Below are 16,854 nucleotides of genomic sequence, written 5' to 3'. Positions count from 1 at the left end.
TATAATAATGTTAATTGAATCACATAAAATAAATATTATATAGATAAAAGTTCTTTTAACACTAAACATATATAAATAATTTATAAAATTTATTTAATCAATTTAAAATAAATCCATGCTGTCGCAGAGGGATTGATCTGTTAAATGAAAACACTACGGGAAAAGTCACTTTAGAACTAATAGGAACCATAGATAAAATATACTTTCTATGTTTCAAATGTAAGTAGTTTACACTAAAATTATTAATAAAAATAATTATACAGAATAATAATATTCAGTTAATAAATTTAACCAATTATGAAAAATCTGACATTATTTTTATATCTAATAAATGTAAAAATTATCTAATATGTAAAAACTAATTACATTTTTTTTAAAAAAAAAGTTTCCTAAAACTACTTACGATGAGAAAGAGGAGTACTATATAAAAAAAGATTGAGCACTATAAGAACAACACTATCATCAGCTTATTAGGAATGCTGGAATACAAACTACTAAGGGAAATTTTCAAAATACTATTTTGAAGGTATCATTATTTATCTTTACCACCAATAAAACAATTGATTTCAAACCGGTAGCCATTGATTTTCACCTACTTTACTTGTTTCTAGTTTCAGCTCTAATTTGCCATCCAAAATAATGTATTTTTTTTGTCAGCATCCAAAATAATGTATTTATTATTTTTATTTTATGATTCTTTACTAGTTAATTATAATAATATAAATTATGGAAAATATTATATAGATGATTCTATCAATGATAATTCTACATATTTTATAAAGTTTTTTTTTTGAAAAAACATATTTTATGAAGTTTCACGTTTGTCAGCATCACCAAAAATCATATTATGTGATCTATGTTGTACTGTTTTTCTTAATGCATAATTTAGTTTTCGAATTGTTTTGAAATTCAATTTTCAGTGCAAAACTATTAATAAATATTTGTAAAACCAATGGATTAAAGGAGCTTTCACATTCATATTTTGGTTAAATATAATTTTATATTTATTGATTGATGGACAATCAAGCAGTTTGTTGTCCTTTAAAGAGCTGAAGTAAACGACTCCGTTTCAGTTACTTATCTGCGGAGAATGAGATTACAAACCAAGCCTTGTCTACAGTATAAACTAAAAACCGCGTTATACTTATTTTTTTTTTCCATAGACCCAAACACTCCCAAATTACTTTTCCTCGACTCAAATTCAAATCGCTCCTCTCTCTCTCTCTCTCTCTCTCTGGCTCCGTCAGATCTATTCCTGCCGGCGTAAAATTCTCCCGACGGAGGCATCAGATCTTGCCGATCTGTTCTAGCTGCTACCGCGTCCTCACCGGAGCCTTGGAGAAAAGAGCAAGTAGAGAAAGATGGAGAATCTGATATCTCTGGTTAACAAGATACAGAGAGCTTGCACGGCTCTAGGAGACCATGGAGACTCTAGCGCCCTACCTACTCTCTGGGATTCCTTGCCTTCCATCGCCGTCGTCGGTGGTCAGGTTTAACTCTCGATCCCCTATGCTTCAAGATCCATCTCACGAATTGTGATATTGTGTAGATTTGAGATTCTCGAGCCCTAAACTTGGTTTGAATAGTCTGTACTATGTGTTATCTTTGCAAGCCGTTGTGATTGTGGAGTGTGGACTTGGCTTTGACTTGGATATTTTTGTCACTATTCTGTCTTAAAATCATTGAAGATTTGATTTGGTTTTTAGAAATTGTATATATGCTATTTTAGGCGGCGTTAGTTTTATTAACTATCTTTGTTGCGTTTACAGAGCTCTGGGAAGTCTTCAGTTCTGGAGAGCATAGTGGGAAAGGACTTTTTACCCCGTGGATCTGGTAATCTAATCACCCTTCTTTCCGAGCTTTTTATAATGAAATCGCTTGTTATAATCAGTTAGGGAAAACTTTGTGTAGGTATCGTTACACGAAGGCCCCTTGTCTTGCAGTTGCAAAAGATTGATGATGGAGCTCGTGAGTATGCTGAGTTCCTTCACCTCCCGAGGAAAAAGTTCAGTGATTTTGGTGGGGTTTGCTTCTCTCGTTTGTTTTTTGAGCTTCATATATTTCGTTTGATTTTGCTTACCCTTAACCACCTCTGTAGCTGCTGTGAGGAAGGAGATTCAAGATGAGACTGACAGGGAGACCGGACGCAGCAAGGCCATTTCTAGTGTACCCATTCACCTTAGCATCTACTCTCCCAATGGTTTGTATATTACTCAATTGCTTCTTCTTTTTTCCCTTTTGGAATGTCGTTTTGCTAAACTTTTTGTCCTCTTTTTTATGTGTGCAGTTGTCAACTTGACACTGATTGATCTTCCAGGTCTTACAAAAGTTGCTGTTGGTAAGTCACATTTACTGCACTCCTTTGCAGAAATAGTAGAGCAAGGAGTTTAGGTCTATTTCTCTAGCTATGGAGAATCACACAAATAGATTTTATTTTTTACCATAAATAGTTTATTTAGCATGACACGACAAACTTCTTTTGGTTGATGCAGAGGGACAATCCGAAAATATAGTGAAGGACATTGAAAACATGGTCCGGTCTTACATTGAAAAGGTAATAGGAAATCCTTAGTCTCAGACCCTTTATGATCTTATCGACAGCTTATTGCCAGTTTAAATGCATAACTTTTTTTTCCCAACATTCTTTTTTATTTCTGTGGTGCAAACTAGTTGACATGATTCGGTTTTATGTTTTTAATCAAATTTCCTTACAGCCCAACTGCATTATTTTGGCAATTTCACCTGCAAACCAAGATCTGGCTACCTCAGACGCAATTAAAATTTCCCGAGAAGTTGATCCATCAGGTAACTATTTTGCAAACCATTCATTTGCCACCAAAGATATAAGACGTGTTATGCTATCACCTTGTGTCTTATACTCGTAATCTTTACAGGGGAGAGAACATTTGGTGTCTTGACAAAGATCGATCTTATGGACAAGGGGACTGATGCAGTGGAAGTAAGTGCCTTACCAAATAATACTGTGCATGGAATGCGTTGCAAATACAGATCGATTTTAATCTTTTTTAGTAGATAAAAGCTAATTATTGTAGTAACATAATATAGATGGTTTCTCATTAACCGGGTATTGTGTTCACTGCTACTCACCTAATGATGTTTTTTTGCTCAGATTTTGGAAGGGAAATCTTTTAAACTCAAATATCCATGGGTTGGAGTTGTCAACCGCTCCCAAGCAGATATTAACAAGAATGTTGACATGATTGCGGCTCGAAGAAGAGAGAGGGAGTACTTTTCCAATACTACAGAGTATAGGCACCTTGCACCTAGAATGGGTTCCGAGCATTTAGCAAAGATGCTCTCCAAGGTAAATTTGTTAGGACTGGTAATAGGAGTTTCTCTAGAGTAGTAAGGACCGAAGGCAACTGTGCTTAGGAAGCGAACACAACCAGAAAATTGGATATAAGTATCACAAGAACCTACTAGGAAACTAGGAATTTTGTGGCAATATGCAACCATAAGCTGTTGCGGTTTAAACAGAGTCTTATTGCAACACTGTTTTGTTATTGTTTGAACAGCATCTAGAACGTGTGATCAAGTCAAGAATTCCAGGCATCCAGTCGCTTATTAACAAAACAGTGTTAGAGCTGGAATCTGAACTTAGTCGCCTTGGAAAGCCTATTGCAGCTGATGCTGGGGTAACATTTTGTATTCTTTTTTACTTTAATTTGTATTCTCTCTTAGATATCAAGATTTAATTACTGTTTTGGTGCAGGGGAAGTTGTATTCAATAATGGAGATATGTCGGCTCTTCGATCAAATATTCAAGGACCATCTCGATGGAGTGTATGTTTTGGCCATTTTGCTGCTGCTACTATTTATAAAATTAAACCAGGAGTGGTTATAGTGTCTGAGTTTTATATGACTATTAGCCAAATTAAAATTCAAAACAAAAATATATTTATAATCTGGTGCCAATGGGTAATGATGACACAGGCGTGCTGGTGGTGAAAAGGTGTATAACGTGTTTGATAACCAGCTTCCGGCCGCTCTGAAGAGACTTCAGTTCGACAAGCAGCTAGCAATGGACAACATCCGCAAGCTGGTCACTGAGGCTGATGGTTACCAGCCTCACTTGATTGCCCCTGAGCAAGGTTACCGTCGTCTCATTGAGTCTTCTATTGTGTCCATCCGAGGCCCTGCTGAAGCATCTGTTGACACTGTACCAACTCTAACTTGCATCTTTGAAACAACACAAAAAAAAGGCAATAAGTGTCTTTCCGGTAATATTTTAAATCCTTTTCTTGTTTTAATATTGCTAGGTTCATGCGATATTGAAGGATCTGGTTCACAAGTCTGTGAATGAGACGGTGGTACGTTCTCTTCTTCTTTTAGTAATATAATATCAGGACTTTTTATACTTCTGTCCAGTGTTATAGAGAAGTTGAATATGTGCAGGAATTAAAGCAATACCCAGCTCTGAGAGTGGAGGTAACAAACGCGGCCATAGAGTCGTTGGACAAAATGCGAGAGGGAAGTAAGAAAGCAACACTGCAGCTGGTGGATATGGAGTGCAGTTACCTCACTGTTGATTTCTTCAGGAAGCTTCCCCAAGATGCTGAGAAGGGTGGTAACCCCACGCACTCCATTTTCGACCGTTACAATGATTCCTATCTCAGAAGAATCGGTAAAGTCAAAAAGCATATCCTTTATATGTTTATATTCCGATGCGGTATCTATATATATTTTCTACCTCACTCACACCCTTTCACATCTGGCAACAGGATCCAATGTTCTGTCTTATGTGAACATGGTATGTGCTGGACTGCGGAATTCAATCCCCAAGTCCATCGTCTACTGCCAAGTCCGAGAAGCCAAGCGCAGCCTCCTCGACCACTTCTTTGCCGAGCTCGGTACCATGGACGTAAGTTCTTCTCTCTTCCGTTTTGTCTTTAGGTGTAACTAACATCTGTACTTAACAAAAACTGCTGGTGAATTCCATTTTCCAACAGATGAAGAGGCTCTCGTCGCTTTTGAACGAAGATCCAGCGGTGATGGAGAGACGCAGCGCCATATCTAAGCGGCTGGAGTTGTACCGAGCTGCCCAGTCGGAGATCGACGCTGTCGCTTGGTCCAGGTGAAACCGGCATCATATGCCCACTGTTTTGCTTGGTTCTGGTCGGTGTGGTCCAGACCCGGAAGAAACATTTATAGGTTATGTAATTTTTATAAGATGGTATTCCGTGTCGTTTATTACTACATCACAATGTTTCTTCTGCTGCCTCTTTGTTTGTGTTCGTTTTTGGTCATCACCCATGTGCATGAGCTCTTGACATATTCATGACATTTGCTTTGTTATATATCTTTATTTTTGGGTGTGTTATTTTTTGTCATCTTTTTTTTTTTTTTTTTTTTTTGTCATCTGTCATCTTTGAATTGATGTTATATAGATAATCATTTCATCCCAAACTAAGTTGGAATAATCATCAAAATAAAATTACCAATAGGCATGAGTGTTTGGAGGCACCGTTGGTTTTGCGATTTGGATTTTCGGTATACTCATAAGTTTTAACAATTTTTTTGGTCGGATTCAGTTTAGTATCAGATTATAACTGATATCTAGGATCTTCATATTATAAATAACACTTATAGAATTAACAAAACATAAATTATTCAAAAAACTAATTTTTAATCAATTAAACTATTTAAACTAACAAAAAAGTATTTAAAATGACAGTTAAAACAAACTTCAAAAATCTTTATTTTGTTCGTCATCTAGAAAATTATATTAGCATGAAAGAGGCACAACAGCCAGCAAAGACATCAGTATTTTTTTGTGGCCATCTATTATTATCTTTTCGGACTCTGCCTCCGCTCACAGAAAGAGAGAGATGGCGAGTTCTATTTATTCAATCTCTCAAGCGCGATGTTTCATCGCTAACAATGATAGTCACAAATCAAACCCATGGCTTTATCAATCATCGCTGAGCTCCAACGGTATTATATTTTCTTCAAAGCATCCTCGTCCACTATCTTCTTCCCCTGCTTCCGTCGTAGACACTGATGAAGACGACAACAGCCTGAACTTCAGGTGCCTTCTTGCCTCTCTTGATCGATTACAATGGAAGTCTCTAGCTACAGAGACACTAAAACTAACCTCAGGAATATGAATGTGTTGAACAGTGGTTGCAGAGGGTGCGGGAAGGAGGTGAAAGAGAATGGTTGCAACGGCGACGGGCGGATTCAAGGAGGCATTGCTACTGTCCCTGGCTTCGGTTGGTGGCCCATTAAGGCATACCGGCCTTGTCCGGGGTTTGTGGAGGCCGGAGGTAGATATCGCCGCATAGGGCAGAGCATGGACGAGGTTGCCTTTGGTCGTGGTGACTCTAAATCCACCACTTGAGTTGTACGTAAGGCAGTAGTATGATACAATAAATATATGCGTGTTCGTACAATGTAATGGAAAAGGTAAAGAGTGGCGAGTAAACGAACCAATCTCTTACCGTCAATAAGATGATTGCATTCGAACATATCCAGATATATAAAAGAATTGGTAACCCCTAAAATATTTTGCACAGAGAAGTTTAAATATGTTGAGAAAAACTCCCTAATAATATTTTTTCGTGTAGTTAAGATAAGAAGTAGACAAGTGATGTTTAAATAGTTTTTGTATATCAGAAAATGGATTTTCTACAGAAGATTTGTATCTGGAGACTCTTGGAATGCTTATAAAACTCTTTCTTAAATGTGTTTTTCTCTCTCTTTTTTTCTTTTATTTTTGTTTCTGTTTTTGTGTTTGGTGATTATAGGTGAACCAAGCACCTCTATTTATATTAGTGAAAGAGTCTACTGCATGATTTTAGTGTACTCTTTATTCTTTAACCATATTTTTCATCCTAATCGACTTCTATACAGTTTTTTTGGACTTCTTGAGTTTAAGTTCTTTTATGAACTGATTAATCTTGGGCTAATGAGAGATTGCTCGACAAATATCCCTTTTCTCAACGTAACTCAAAATTTTCATTATGACGGTACTTCGACAACAATTTTTAAACTTCTTGATTGATAACACCTTGTTAAAAATCTAACCAGTTTTCATATGTGTGTACTTTTTGGATTTAGTAATGTCGGATATCGATGTGCTTGAGCGAGATGCAAGATTGAATTCTTTGCTAGGTGAACAATTCTCATACCTGATTGTCACATAGCATAATGTATTTGTCTTTCTTTACTTCCAACTCAAGTGAGAAGTTCTTCATCCATAAAATATCTTTGCACTCTTCAGTTGCTACGATGTACTCTGTTTTCGTAATGGATAAGGCAACAAACTTTTGTAGTTTTGATTGCCACGAACAATTTCCCCTGCAAAGGTGATGACAAATCCTAAAGTTCATTTCTTTAAATCTTTATCATCAGTCCAATATGTATTGGTGTAAGCCTTCAACTCAAGTTTTCTAGCCAAAATATAGACATCTTTTTTGTTCTGCGTTGTAAATAGTGAATGATCCATTTAACTGGTTTTTAATGTTCATTTCCTGAATTGGTTAGAAAGCGACTCATAACTCCTACTACATAGGTTATATCAGGTTTGGTACACACCATAGTAGACACGAGACTGTCTACTAGTGATGCATATGTCATAGTCTTTATTTTCTATTTTTCTTTCTCACTTATCGGAATTTTCTTCGAACATAACTTAAAATATCTAATAAGTGGAGTATTCATTGGCTTTGCTTTGTACATGTTTTATATTTCCAATACTTCTTTGAAATATCTAAAAAATAAAAATATTGAAGACAAATATGTTATCATGTAACAATACAACCAATCTTTTCATAATATCATTTTCTAACTTCCATATTTTATATGAATTTATGTTTGCAAAGAGAATAAAACAAGTCGACTCGATACTGAGAAAGAGTCCAAAATATGATATTCACAACTCAATTCAATTCATGAAATGTTAGTTTCGAAATTATCTATGGAGCCTTTATAATTGCAATAAACTAATAAAACGAGCCAAATACGATAGTCAGAATTCAATTCATGAAATGTTAGTTTACAAACAGTATTAGACAGAATGCAAATAGCAACGAATATCAAATAAAGTGAGAAGACAAGAGCAGCAGATGCTAGTAATATCACAAATGGATCGACTTCATCCTCATTTACACCAGTTTTGGCTGTACAAACTGATTTACTTTACACGAACAAGTGAACGATGATTGTTCTTGTTTACCCACACATATATATATCCTATATAATTTCACATATTCGTAGAAGTTAGAAACATACTAAAAAGAAACCGAAAATTGTATAAAATACCACCATTTTTATCTTCTGGAGACAAATTATTAATACTCTTTACATTAGTAAAACGGGTATTACATAATAATACAAGGCATCATCAACTCCCAACTCTTTTGTTGTTTTTTCATCCAGACGAATTCTAAGGGTTCTGCTCAGCAAAAACGTCCAAAAGAGAAAGCACCTCAGGGACGCTGAGTTCGAGGCGGAACTTAGGGCCGTCGTAGTGATGCAGAATGGGCCTGAAAGAGTCTTCCTCCAGCGGCAAACACACCTTCCTCGTCACAGCCCTCACCTGAGCAGGGAACCTCGATTCTCCAGGACATTTCTTGTCTTCGAAAGCGCTGAGCTCGATGTTGGTTCCACCGAAGCTCGCGGCCTCGTAGATACCGTGGAGCTGGTGAGTGGAGTAGTTGTAGAGGAAGAGAGGAAGTCCCGGAGTGATGGCTCTGACCGAGTCCCTGTATCTCGGAGGCAAACCGAAGAGCTGGCGCTTGAGATTCTCCTCCATGGTGTCGTTGTTGCAGACGAAGACGTAACCGCCGATGGTCTCGTTCCTCGGGAGAGCCTCCGCGGGAGGGAGAGTTTTGAACCTCTTGTCCACCGAACCATCGTTGTCTTCTTTCTTGTTGTTGTTCTTCTGATGATTATGATTCTTCCTGTTGTTCTTCTTCGCTCCTCCTCGGATCTGATGATGATGATCTTCTTCGACGATCATCCCTTTGTTCTTCGAGTTGAAGCCATAGCTCTTGGGCTGCGCGGGGGAAGGAGAAGGAGAAGAATAGATGCCTTTGTTGAAACCGCCGTTGAAGTCGTCGGAGTTGAATTTCCACGTGTCGTTGAAAGGGCTGTGGTTGAAATTGACGTTGGTGTTGGTGGATGTCGATTTTGAGCCGACGGGTCCGAAACCGTTGGGGGTGGAGTGCTTCCAGTTGTTCCAGTTGGTGTTGATGTCGGAAGAAGCCTTGTTGTTGTTGCTGTTGTTGTGATACTCGATGGGGTTTTGTTTGTCGGAGGTGGGGATGTCGAAGTTTCTACGGTCGTCGTAGGTGCGCTTGGTGCTCCAGATGGAGTCGTTTAGAGACAGATTCGCCAGATTGTGAGGCGTCTGGACTCTTAATTGGTCGCTGAACTGCCAAAACTGATTATTGTTATTATCCATCCTCTGTCTCTCTTTTTAGTTCTTGAAAAGATTTTGGTTTACCGCGATCCGGTAGATATCGAAACTATTAGGTGCGATTTGAGGGAGTGGTGAATGAAATGGTGAGATCTGGGATGGGAGGGTTGTTGTTAAGTAGACAGAGTTCGGTGAGAAATTAAAAAGGAAAAGATATGTATGTAGAAAATTTGTAAGGTTTTTATTGGAGCGGTTGTGTCATCTTGTTTATTTATTATTCGAGAAACACATACACATCCAGTCGAAATTTCTAAGAAAGTGACAAACCTATTTTTTATTATCATTTCTTTTTTTTATATATACATCGTCTCCCTACGTTGCGTGCGAATACGTAAAAGGGGTTTAGATAAAGAAATAAAGCTAAATCAATCGAATAAATCCAAAAATACACACAAAATCAGCTTACAGGTTTTTTTTTTGAGGTATTAGTCGATTGATTTAGCTGATTTTTTTTTGTATCAGCTAGAGTTATTAGTCGTATTTATTTATGAGTAATTTGAGTGAGAGGTTGGAGAGGCGGCAGGTAGCAGAGACGCGGTCTAGAAGAAGCTTTTGGGAATATACGTGGCTTCACTGCGGAGATATTAGAAAGAGAAGAAAGTCAAATATATATTTCTTTTTAATAATTAGTTTGTAACTTTCTATATATTGAGTTGATTTGTCTTACAGGCTAAGGCTTTGTGGACCAGACTAATTTTTTTTTTCCTTGAAAAAGTCTGGACAAAACGCGTTGAAGAGAAGGGAAAGTGATCGCTTCATTCAAGCAAAGCAAAATCTGCTGCGCTAAACACGTACTAGATACCCGGAAGCTTCTATTGAGAGATTGTAAAAGTCCATTCATTAAGTCCACACACTAGATACTATTTGGGCTTTTATAAAATGTTAAAAGCCTATTAAATTTTGGTATGGACTCTTACGGGTTGTTGAGATTACTCGGCCACATTTCACAAAGGTAATCTCCGTTTTTTCTTTCTTTGGAACCAAGCCAATGAGAGATGGATCCGCAACTGAAGGAGGTTTCGCAGCAGTTCTGAAAGGTTTAAGGCCCTAATGCAGCTCACAAGTTGACTATTGCTGTTTCTCTTCTGGGGTTTTGCCATTTGTAGGTCTATTACGTGACTCTTGTTTATACCCCCACCAGCTTGAACATTGCCTCTCATATTCTATCATTATGTTTTGGAGGATTTTCTGATTTTGGAACCTTTCAGGGGACATCTATGCTACGCATAATCTCAAATTCACCTTTCCTCCCTTTGGGATAGTTCCATAAACTTTTGCTTATCCTGTATGAGTGATTTTAGACGACTCCCTTCTTACTAGTTACTACCCCAACAAAAGAAGTGAATCCCATTCATTTTTTTTGGTTATTTAACTAGAGTTTAACTATGTTACTGCCTTGTGTCATGCAATTTAATAGTTGTGAGTCTTGTGACTATGTTTTTGTCGTCTGGTTACAATGCAATTCCACAGTTATGACGCTATGATTTTAGTGGACAAAAGTATAAATCACTTCACATGAGTGAACGAACGATATTTTAGCTTCATAAAGGCAATAAACCATTCAATGAGTCCGTGAACTGAATTTTGATTCCTATGTGTGTGTCCCCACTTCTTGTATTCACGCTTATTTTTCAATAGATTCATTCATTATTTAAAATTTCAAGAAAGGGACAAGATATTTATAAATTGATGAAAAGTTGTTTTCTCTTTAATTAACAAAATGTTAAAATAAAAATCTGCTCCATTATTTTTCCTTCCGATTATTTACTTGTGTATTTTGTTTATTATTGCTCCCATCATTAGCGCTTAAATAAATTTCATAAAATAATAAAAAGCTAATATTATCATGTGGCCTAAATGCATTTCTCCGGGTCGTTTTGTTGATTGGTCGGCTGCTTTGGACTTTTTAACTATCCTCATAAACCAATCACAAATTTAATAAATTTTGGTCATTTTGATCGTATAAAGAAATTAAAATTAAAAAAATTAAAAATTAAAAATTCGACTCGTCTTGAATTAATTAGCATTTAAAAGGAAAATAATTAGACTTGCGAAGAACGTATGGAATGTGTTAAAGAGTCTTGCAGTAACTCCACTTGGATCTCTCTTACTTACTCCATCATCTTCTTACTCTTTTCTCTCTCTCTCTACTCTCTCTCTCTCATTAAAATAGGAACACAAATGGAGAGCTCTACATCTTCAGCTATCGTTCTTCATCAGTCTTCCAATCATGACGAACTCTTCATGCAGCAGACTCTTCAATTCTCACAAACTCTCAAGGTTTGATCCCTTCTCTCTGTCTCTCTCTCTCTCTCTGTCTCTTTCCCTAACCATATTTTTGGATTCTGATTTTTTGACTTGTTTTTCTGTTCATTCAAGATTCATCTTCTCTCTTGTTTTTGTGTTCTTTTAAAAGGATTTAAAGAACTTGCGGAAACAGTTATACTCTGCTGCTGAGTACTTCGAAACATCTTATGGCAAAGAAGAACACAAAGAAACGTAACTATCTTTTTCTTTTTTTCTTTGATAAATATTCTGCGAAGTAAAGTTTGAATTGTCTGAGAAGAAATGAATGAATGATGTTACTGTTAGGGTGATAGAGACGTTGAAAGAGTATGCAGCCAAGGCAGTAGTGAACACAGTGGATCATCTTGGTTCTGTCTCTGATAAATTCAACTCTTTTCTCTCTGATAACTCAGCCCATTTCTCCACCACTCGTCTTCGTTTATCTTCTCTCGAACAAGTAAGTTAGTAATTAAGTTACAAAAAAAAAGTAAGTTAGTAATCCCTGAATCTATTGAAGAGAACGCAACTCTCACATTGTTGTTGTTGTTGTAGAGGATGAAACTATGCAGAGAGTACATGGGGAAGAGTGGGACTTCTCAGCATTGTTTTCGTATTCAATCTCCTCACCATCATAAGCGTTACTTCTTCCCTCGTATACTCTTTTTCCCCCCTACAAAGTTTTTAATCCATTCTTACCGTCTATTATTCTGATAACCTTACTTATCACATATTCTTGTATGCAAGAACATGGAAGAGGCTCAAGTTTGGCTGCAGGAGATGACTCACATCGGTTCAAGAGTGGTAATTTAAATCTGTAATTTTATATCCCACTTGTTTGATTTGGTTATGTTTTTATGATATCTGAGTCACTCTCCTCATCTTTCTGAAAGCTGTTCGATCAACAATACTAGAAAACCACTCCAATACTGCAAGTAAAACTAACAAGACAGGAAGCTTCTCCTTCTTACACAACAATATCAGCAACATAACACCAAGTAGTGTTACAAATAAGCAATGTTATTTCTCTAGTTTTGCTATTTCTCAGATTGCAGACAAGTAAAATGTGTGTGTTTGAATATTGAAGGTAAAATAACACAATCTCCTCTGAGATTTCCTCTCATGCGTTCAGGATCTCTACTGAAACGTTCAAGCTCCCCAAGCCAGCCAAGAATACTGGTAATTAACACTTGTTATTTGAATATATTTTCGTTCATTTTTGTTCAACATTTATAATTATTCTCTGACCTTTGTGACTATGAAAGGGGTTGCCGGAACCACAAAGAGCGATATCTATGTCGACAAGTAGAGAGATAGTGGAGATAAAGCAAAAATCTTCACTGAGAAAGGGGAAGAAGAGTCTGATGCTCAAGGCATTGATGAGTATGAGCAGCAAGTCCAGAAACTAAATAAATCTTGTATTTTTACGTTAATATGTACAAAATTAATATGTGAAATATGAAAAGAGAAGAAATATGCTCACCCACAGAGAGCTCTATTCACTTTCTTTCTACACTCTCTCCAGCTTCGACTTTAGACTATAGAGTCAATCATCACTTGTAAATTGACTGTGCTCTTCAATGCATCCAATTTGTTTTGTCCTATTTTTTCATTCTTTCTAACAAAAGTACAAAACCCATCAACTAACAAATTTGGTGCATAATTTTGTTTGTTTTCTATTGGTTTGTTGGGTTACTTTTATCCTCCTGTTTTAGTCTATTTATCATGTTTAGAAGAGCTTAAGTTTGATGGTATTATCAACAAGGTCTGGCGGATGGTTTACGAGGGGCTTTTGAGAAGGGAATATATAAGCGTCTATCAAGAATGACTCAAGTTTGTTGATTATTAACAGATGGTAGAAAGACTCAAAGATACTTGCAACCAAATTTGACATCCCGTAATATCTCTCTATCTGGTTATTTATATTTGAAAATAACATTGATGTGCAAGCTGGAATGAACTCTCTAACAAATAAAAGCACTTAAGCAAAGAAGACAAGTTTTAGAAGGTTTGGACATAATGGTTCCAGAGATGAGATGTGATCTCATCTCTTAACCTTAAACTATCTTCCACTTCTTCTGGTCTAAACGAGCCATGCTCATGTCCCTGATTCTCCTCCTCCTCCTCCTCCAATGTCATTCCTCTACCTTCTTCTGTTTCTGTTGTTTCCGCCAATAATGCTTCTTCTTGTTCTTCTTCTTCAAACATCCTAAACACAAAATCATCAGGCTTCTCCAAGCGCACATAGTTGTGCAACGCACAAGCCGCAATCACCAGCTTCACTTGTGTTTGAAGAGGATACGGAGGAGCCGATAGCAAGATCGGGAACCGTTCTTTCAAGGCTCCAAAAGCTCTGTCAATCGCTCGATGCAACACCTTGTGCCGCTCGTTGAACATCCCCTTGGGCTCTTCTTTGTTGCTGGTTGAAACACCACGATACGGCGCTATAAATCCTGGAAGATTCTCGTACTTACTGTCCACAATGTAGTACTTTCCTGCAACCACATAAACCTTGTTAGGGACTTGTAGAAGAAAAAAAAAAAATATATATATATATATATATACATACTACCTAGAGGGACTTGTAGGTTGTTAGGTCGAGTCAAAGCAGCATTGAGAACTTGCTGATCAGAAGCTGAGCCTTCCCAACCAGCTAACACGTAACGGAACCTGAGATCAAAGGAACAAGCGACGAGCACGTTCTGCGTAAGCAGTCCGTTATCGCTGTTGCGGAAAGGACCCTGCTCGTCGACGCCGACCATCACAGGCATGTGAATGCAATCAACGACTCCGACGCAGTCCTTGAAGCAAGGATCGGATTGATGATCATCGACATCGGACGATCGAAAGAAACTCGCGGAGATGGACGTGACGGCGTTCAAGACGTTGTTGAAGTGGCGGCTGATGGTTTCGCCGGAGTATCCGAAGAGGTCTTGGACGGCTCGGGTGCGGAGGTTGTGGCCGATGACGAAGAGGAAGATGGCGAGCTGCTCCTCGATCTTGATTCGGTTGGTGTGGCGTAGGAGGCCTCTGGTTTGGAGGACGTGGCAGAGCTTGTAGAAGACGGTTTTGTCCATCCGGAAATTCTCCTGGCATTGCTCGTTTGGGCCGTTGAGGATTTGGTATACGAACTTGTCGGTGTCTGGAATTGGAGATTCTTTGTTACAACTGGTGGTAACTGCTTCATCTTCGCCGTCGATCATGGAGATGATGAGGAGGAGGACGAGTACCTATGACGACTAGTTTTGAGTTTGAGGTTCGAGTTTGAGAAATACGAAAGAAATAAAAAATTAAAGAGGGTTTTCTATCAAAGGGCAAAAAGGGGAAAAAAATATTCAGCAACGATCGTGTATTGCCCTCTAAGTGTTCGACGGAATGTTTGCTAACCACTTCAACTGAAAAAACAGAAATTGTACAGTATAAAGAAGTACTTTTATACTCTTTATGCTTTTTTGGTTTGAATTTAGAGAGTGAGAGCAGTTCGAGCCATGGATAAAGCGCCGTCAAAGGAGTGGTTTCCGCCTATAAAGCCGCTCATGTGAACAAATACGCAACCTGGGATCTCAGCAGCTTCAGAGAGTTGCTCATCTCTCAGTCCTCTCCATTGCTCAGGAAGACCCTTTCGGCTCTCAAACCTGTCCGGTGCAACCGCCACTGCTTGAACTCTCCATTGCTTTCCTCGCTCGTCCTCGTAGATGACGTATTTGATGAGGGGTTCGATCTTCATCTCTTGTTCAAGCTCGAACAAGTGAAGCTTCCACTGCTCACCCACCCACCCACCCATAAAAGACTCAGAATAGTGTACTACTAGAGCAAGCATTGATTAAAAGGGAACGTGGAAGCAACACTTACAGGGCAAAACTTTTTCAATACCATGATCTCCCCACTTGGGTCAGTCTTGAATCTTTCTTCGAGACATTGCATCACTATTGATCGAGCCGGTAACCACGACCTTACATGAAATCTAACACTCTACAAAGTGCAAATGTTATTAGGAAAACATATGAATCCAAAAGAAAAAGAGAGCTAGAATACTAACTTGGAGGAACTCTTCGCCAGCTAGAGCCATTGCAAGCTGGAAAGCCTCATTCTCCTTCTCCTGTGACTGATCAGGATCAATCCAATCCAGATTTAATCTTCCAATCCTTGAAGAAAGATGTGTGTTGTTCACATATCTTGGAGGCTTATCAGTATCATACTGATTTATTCCGTTGTCCACAGCATCAATCGCCTGCATGAAGAAATAATCAATCAATCAATCAAATCTGCACAAATGCCTAATGGGATGGATAAAATTGACTGACCTCCATAAAGCTCTTGTAGACAGCTAGAAACAAGCGAAGGACATCAGGGTGGTCTTGCTCGGCGTTAAGTTCCTTAGCTATGATCTCCTTTCCAAAATGCTGAAGTTAAAACAAACATTCAGACAGACTTTTCTTACTTTCAAAGAAATCTCCAAGGAGGTTAGTTTACCTTGTAAACGAGACCAGCACTGCTGAGTTTGGTGTTGAATCCGTGTCCGAAAACCTCTTCAAAGCCTTTCTGGTGATGGTCATAGCGGTCATGGTGGGGATCATAAACACCTCCAACGTCAAGCACTGCATCCAGCTCACCCAATATCTGCATATGTTAAAAATACCAGAGAGAATAAAAATTATATTCAATCAATTTTGAACCAATCTCCTGTCTAAACCGGTTCCTAAGTGCAAAAAGATAGGTCATTGTTACCTTGGGGTCACGAGTACGGACGATATCGGCGCCGGAGAATTTATCGGAGAGGCGGATCATGAAGCAACCGAGAGCCTCGTCGCAGTGAAAGCTTCCATTATGAGTACCAACTCTCTTGACGGAAACCTCGGAAGGAGAGGTGGGAGGGGTAGTAGAGTAAACCCTAACGACGGCAGAAAGAGCCATTGTTGCTGGTACGAGAGGAAGACGACTGAATAAACTCTTGGTTACCGGAAACATGACAGAAATTTCATGAAAATTATCAAATGGGCCACTTTTCTTATAAAGAAGATACAAACAGTTTGGGCCTAATGGGCACCTTTTTATGGGCTTGCTCAACTCTATGGTTTGAAATCCGACCACATGTATACCGTTGTGTCTTTTGACCAAAAAAAAAAAAG

General features: G+C 38.2%; 6 protein-coding genes across 7 annotated transcripts; 3 read left to right on the top strand and 3 right to left on the bottom strand.

Moving 5' to 3' along the window:
* The first annotated feature begins 1,163 nt into the window (after nt 1-1,163).
* LOC108855139 (phragmoplastin DRP1A) lies at nt 1,164-5,341 on the top strand. The gene is made up of 16 exons (XM_018628870.2): nt 1,164-1,490; nt 1,770-1,833; nt 1,912-2,019; nt 2,099-2,200; nt 2,288-2,338; nt 2,493-2,554; nt 2,715-2,805; nt 2,895-2,959; nt 3,131-3,325; nt 3,537-3,656; nt 3,734-3,804; nt 3,955-4,180; nt 4,281-4,331; nt 4,417-4,645; nt 4,743-4,882; nt 4,971-5,341. The coding sequence occupies exons 1-16, from the start codon at nt 1,362-1,364 to the stop codon at nt 5,097-5,099; spliced, it is 1,833 nt and encodes a 610-aa protein (XP_018484372.1). The 5' UTR covers nt 1,164-1,361; the 3' UTR covers nt 5,100-5,341.
* A 421-nt stretch (nt 5,342-5,762) lies between these two features.
* On the top strand, nt 5,763-6,524 carry LOC108851864 (uncharacterized). Its single transcript, XM_018625339.2, has 2 exons — nt 5,763-6,049; nt 6,142-6,524. The coding sequence occupies exons 1-2, from the start codon at nt 5,850-5,852 to the stop codon at nt 6,359-6,361; spliced, it is 420 nt and encodes a 139-aa protein (XP_018480841.1). The 5' UTR covers nt 5,763-5,849; the 3' UTR covers nt 6,362-6,524.
* A 1,729-nt stretch (nt 6,525-8,253) lies between these two features.
* Nucleotides 8,254-9,717, bottom strand: LOC108855137 (B2 protein). The gene has a single exon (XM_018628868.2). The coding sequence runs from the start codon at nt 9,425-9,427 to the stop codon at nt 8,408-8,410; it is 1,020 nt and encodes a 339-aa protein (XP_018484370.1). The 5' UTR covers nt 9,428-9,717; the 3' UTR covers nt 8,254-8,407.
* Nucleotides 9,718-11,490: 1,773 nt separating this feature from the next.
* Nucleotides 11,491-13,329, top strand: LOC108849329 (protein ABIL4). 2 transcript variants are annotated; one of them, XM_018622873.2, is made up of 8 exons: nt 11,491-11,722; nt 11,859-11,941; nt 12,035-12,185; nt 12,281-12,380; nt 12,473-12,529; nt 12,619-12,726; nt 12,813-12,904; nt 12,991-13,329. In XM_018622873.2, the coding sequence occupies exons 1-8, from the start codon at nt 11,504-11,506 to the stop codon at nt 13,132-13,134; spliced, it is 954 nt and encodes a 317-aa protein (XP_018478375.1). In that variant the 5' UTR covers nt 11,491-11,503; the 3' UTR covers nt 13,135-13,329. The 2 variants fall into 2 exon arrangements, with proteins under 2 accessions (XP_018478375.1, XP_018478376.1); XM_018622874.2 differs by having other exon boundaries at nt 11,493-11,722; nt 12,619-12,723.
* A 204-nt stretch (nt 13,330-13,533) lies between these two features.
* On the bottom strand, nt 13,534-14,932 carry LOC108855186 (uncharacterized). The gene is made up of 2 exons (XM_018628939.2): nt 14,298-14,932; nt 13,534-14,220 (listed from the first exon to the last, which is right to left on the bottom strand). Exons 1-2 carry the CDS (start codon nt 14,926-14,928, stop codon nt 13,727-13,729), a joined length of 1,125 nt encoding a protein of 374 aa, XP_018484441.2. The 5' UTR covers nt 14,929-14,932; the 3' UTR covers nt 13,534-13,726.
* Nucleotides 14,933-15,057: 125 nt separating this feature from the next.
* LOC108855187 (uncharacterized) lies at nt 15,058-16,721 on the bottom strand. The gene is made up of 6 exons (XM_018628940.2): nt 16,454-16,721; nt 16,199-16,345; nt 16,030-16,128; nt 15,765-15,956; nt 15,578-15,697; nt 15,058-15,485 (listed from the first exon to the last, which is right to left on the bottom strand). Exons 1-6 carry the CDS (start codon nt 16,691-16,693, stop codon nt 15,189-15,191), a joined length of 1,095 nt encoding a protein of 364 aa, XP_018484442.2. The 5' UTR covers nt 16,694-16,721; the 3' UTR covers nt 15,058-15,188.
* Nucleotides 16,722-16,854: the final 133 nt, after the last annotated feature.

Source organism: Raphanus sativus, chromosome 4 (assembly GCF_000801105.2).
Source record: "Raphanus sativus cultivar WK10039 chromosome 4, ASM80110v3, whole genome shotgun sequence".
Lineage (NCBI taxonomy): Eukaryota > Viridiplantae > Streptophyta > Magnoliopsida > Brassicales > Brassicaceae > Raphanus > Raphanus sativus.
Note: the sequence above shows the minus strand (reverse complement) of the source record. Positions and strands in the feature narration are given on the sequence as shown.

Coding starts and splice junctions, on each gene's coding strand:
- LOC108855137 (XM_018628868.2), bottom strand. CDS start 9,427: ATGGATAATAACAATAATCAGTTTTGGCAGTTCAGCGACCAATTAAGA.
- LOC108855186 (XM_018628939.2), bottom strand. CDS start 14,928: ATGATCGACGGCGAAGATGAAGCAGTTACCACCAGTTGTAACAAAGAA. Junction 14,221..14,297: donor CAACCTACAAGTCCCTCTAG/GTAGTATGTATA, acceptor ATGTGGTTGCAG/GAAAGTACTACATTGTGGAC.
- LOC108855187 (XM_018628940.2), bottom strand. CDS start 16,693: ATGTTTCCGGTAACCAAGAGTTTATTCAGTCGTCTTCCTCTCGTACCA. Junction 16,129..16,198: donor GTGCTGGTCTCGTTTACAAG/GTAAACTAACCT, acceptor TTTTAACTTCAG/CATTTTGGAAAGGAGATCAT. Junction 15,486..15,577: donor TATTGAAAAAGTTTTGCCCT/GTAAGTGTTGCT, acceptor GTGGGTGAGCAG/TGGAAGCTTCACTTGTTCGA.
- LOC108855139 (XM_018628870.2), top strand. CDS start 1,362: ATGGAGAATCTGATATCTCTGGTTAACAAGATACAGAGAGCTTGCACG. Junction 2,960..3,130: donor AGGGGACTGATGCAGTGGAA/GTAAGTGCCTTA, acceptor TTTTTTGCTCAG/ATTTTGGAAGGGAAATCTTT. Junction 4,646..4,742: donor TTCCTATCTCAGAAGAATCG/GTAAAGTCAAAA, acceptor ATCTGGCAACAG/GATCCAATGTTCTGTCTTAT.
- LOC108849329 (XM_018622873.2), top strand. CDS start 11,504: ATGGAATGTGTTAAAGAGTCTTGCAGTAACTCCACTTGGATCTCTCTT. Junction 11,942..12,034: donor AAAGAAGAACACAAAGAAAC/GTAACTATCTTT, acceptor TGTTACTGTTAG/GGTGATAGAGACGTTGAAAG. Junction 12,381..12,472: donor TAAGCGTTACTTCTTCCCTC/GTATACTCTTTT, acceptor CTTGTATGCAAG/AACATGGAAGAGGCTCAAGT.
- LOC108851864 (XM_018625339.2), top strand. CDS start 5,850: ATGGCGAGTTCTATTTATTCAATCTCTCAAGCGCGATGTTTCATCGCT. Junction 6,050..6,141: donor GACAACAGCCTGAACTTCAG/GTGCCTTCTTGC, acceptor TGTGTTGAACAG/TGGTTGCAGAGGGTGCGGGA.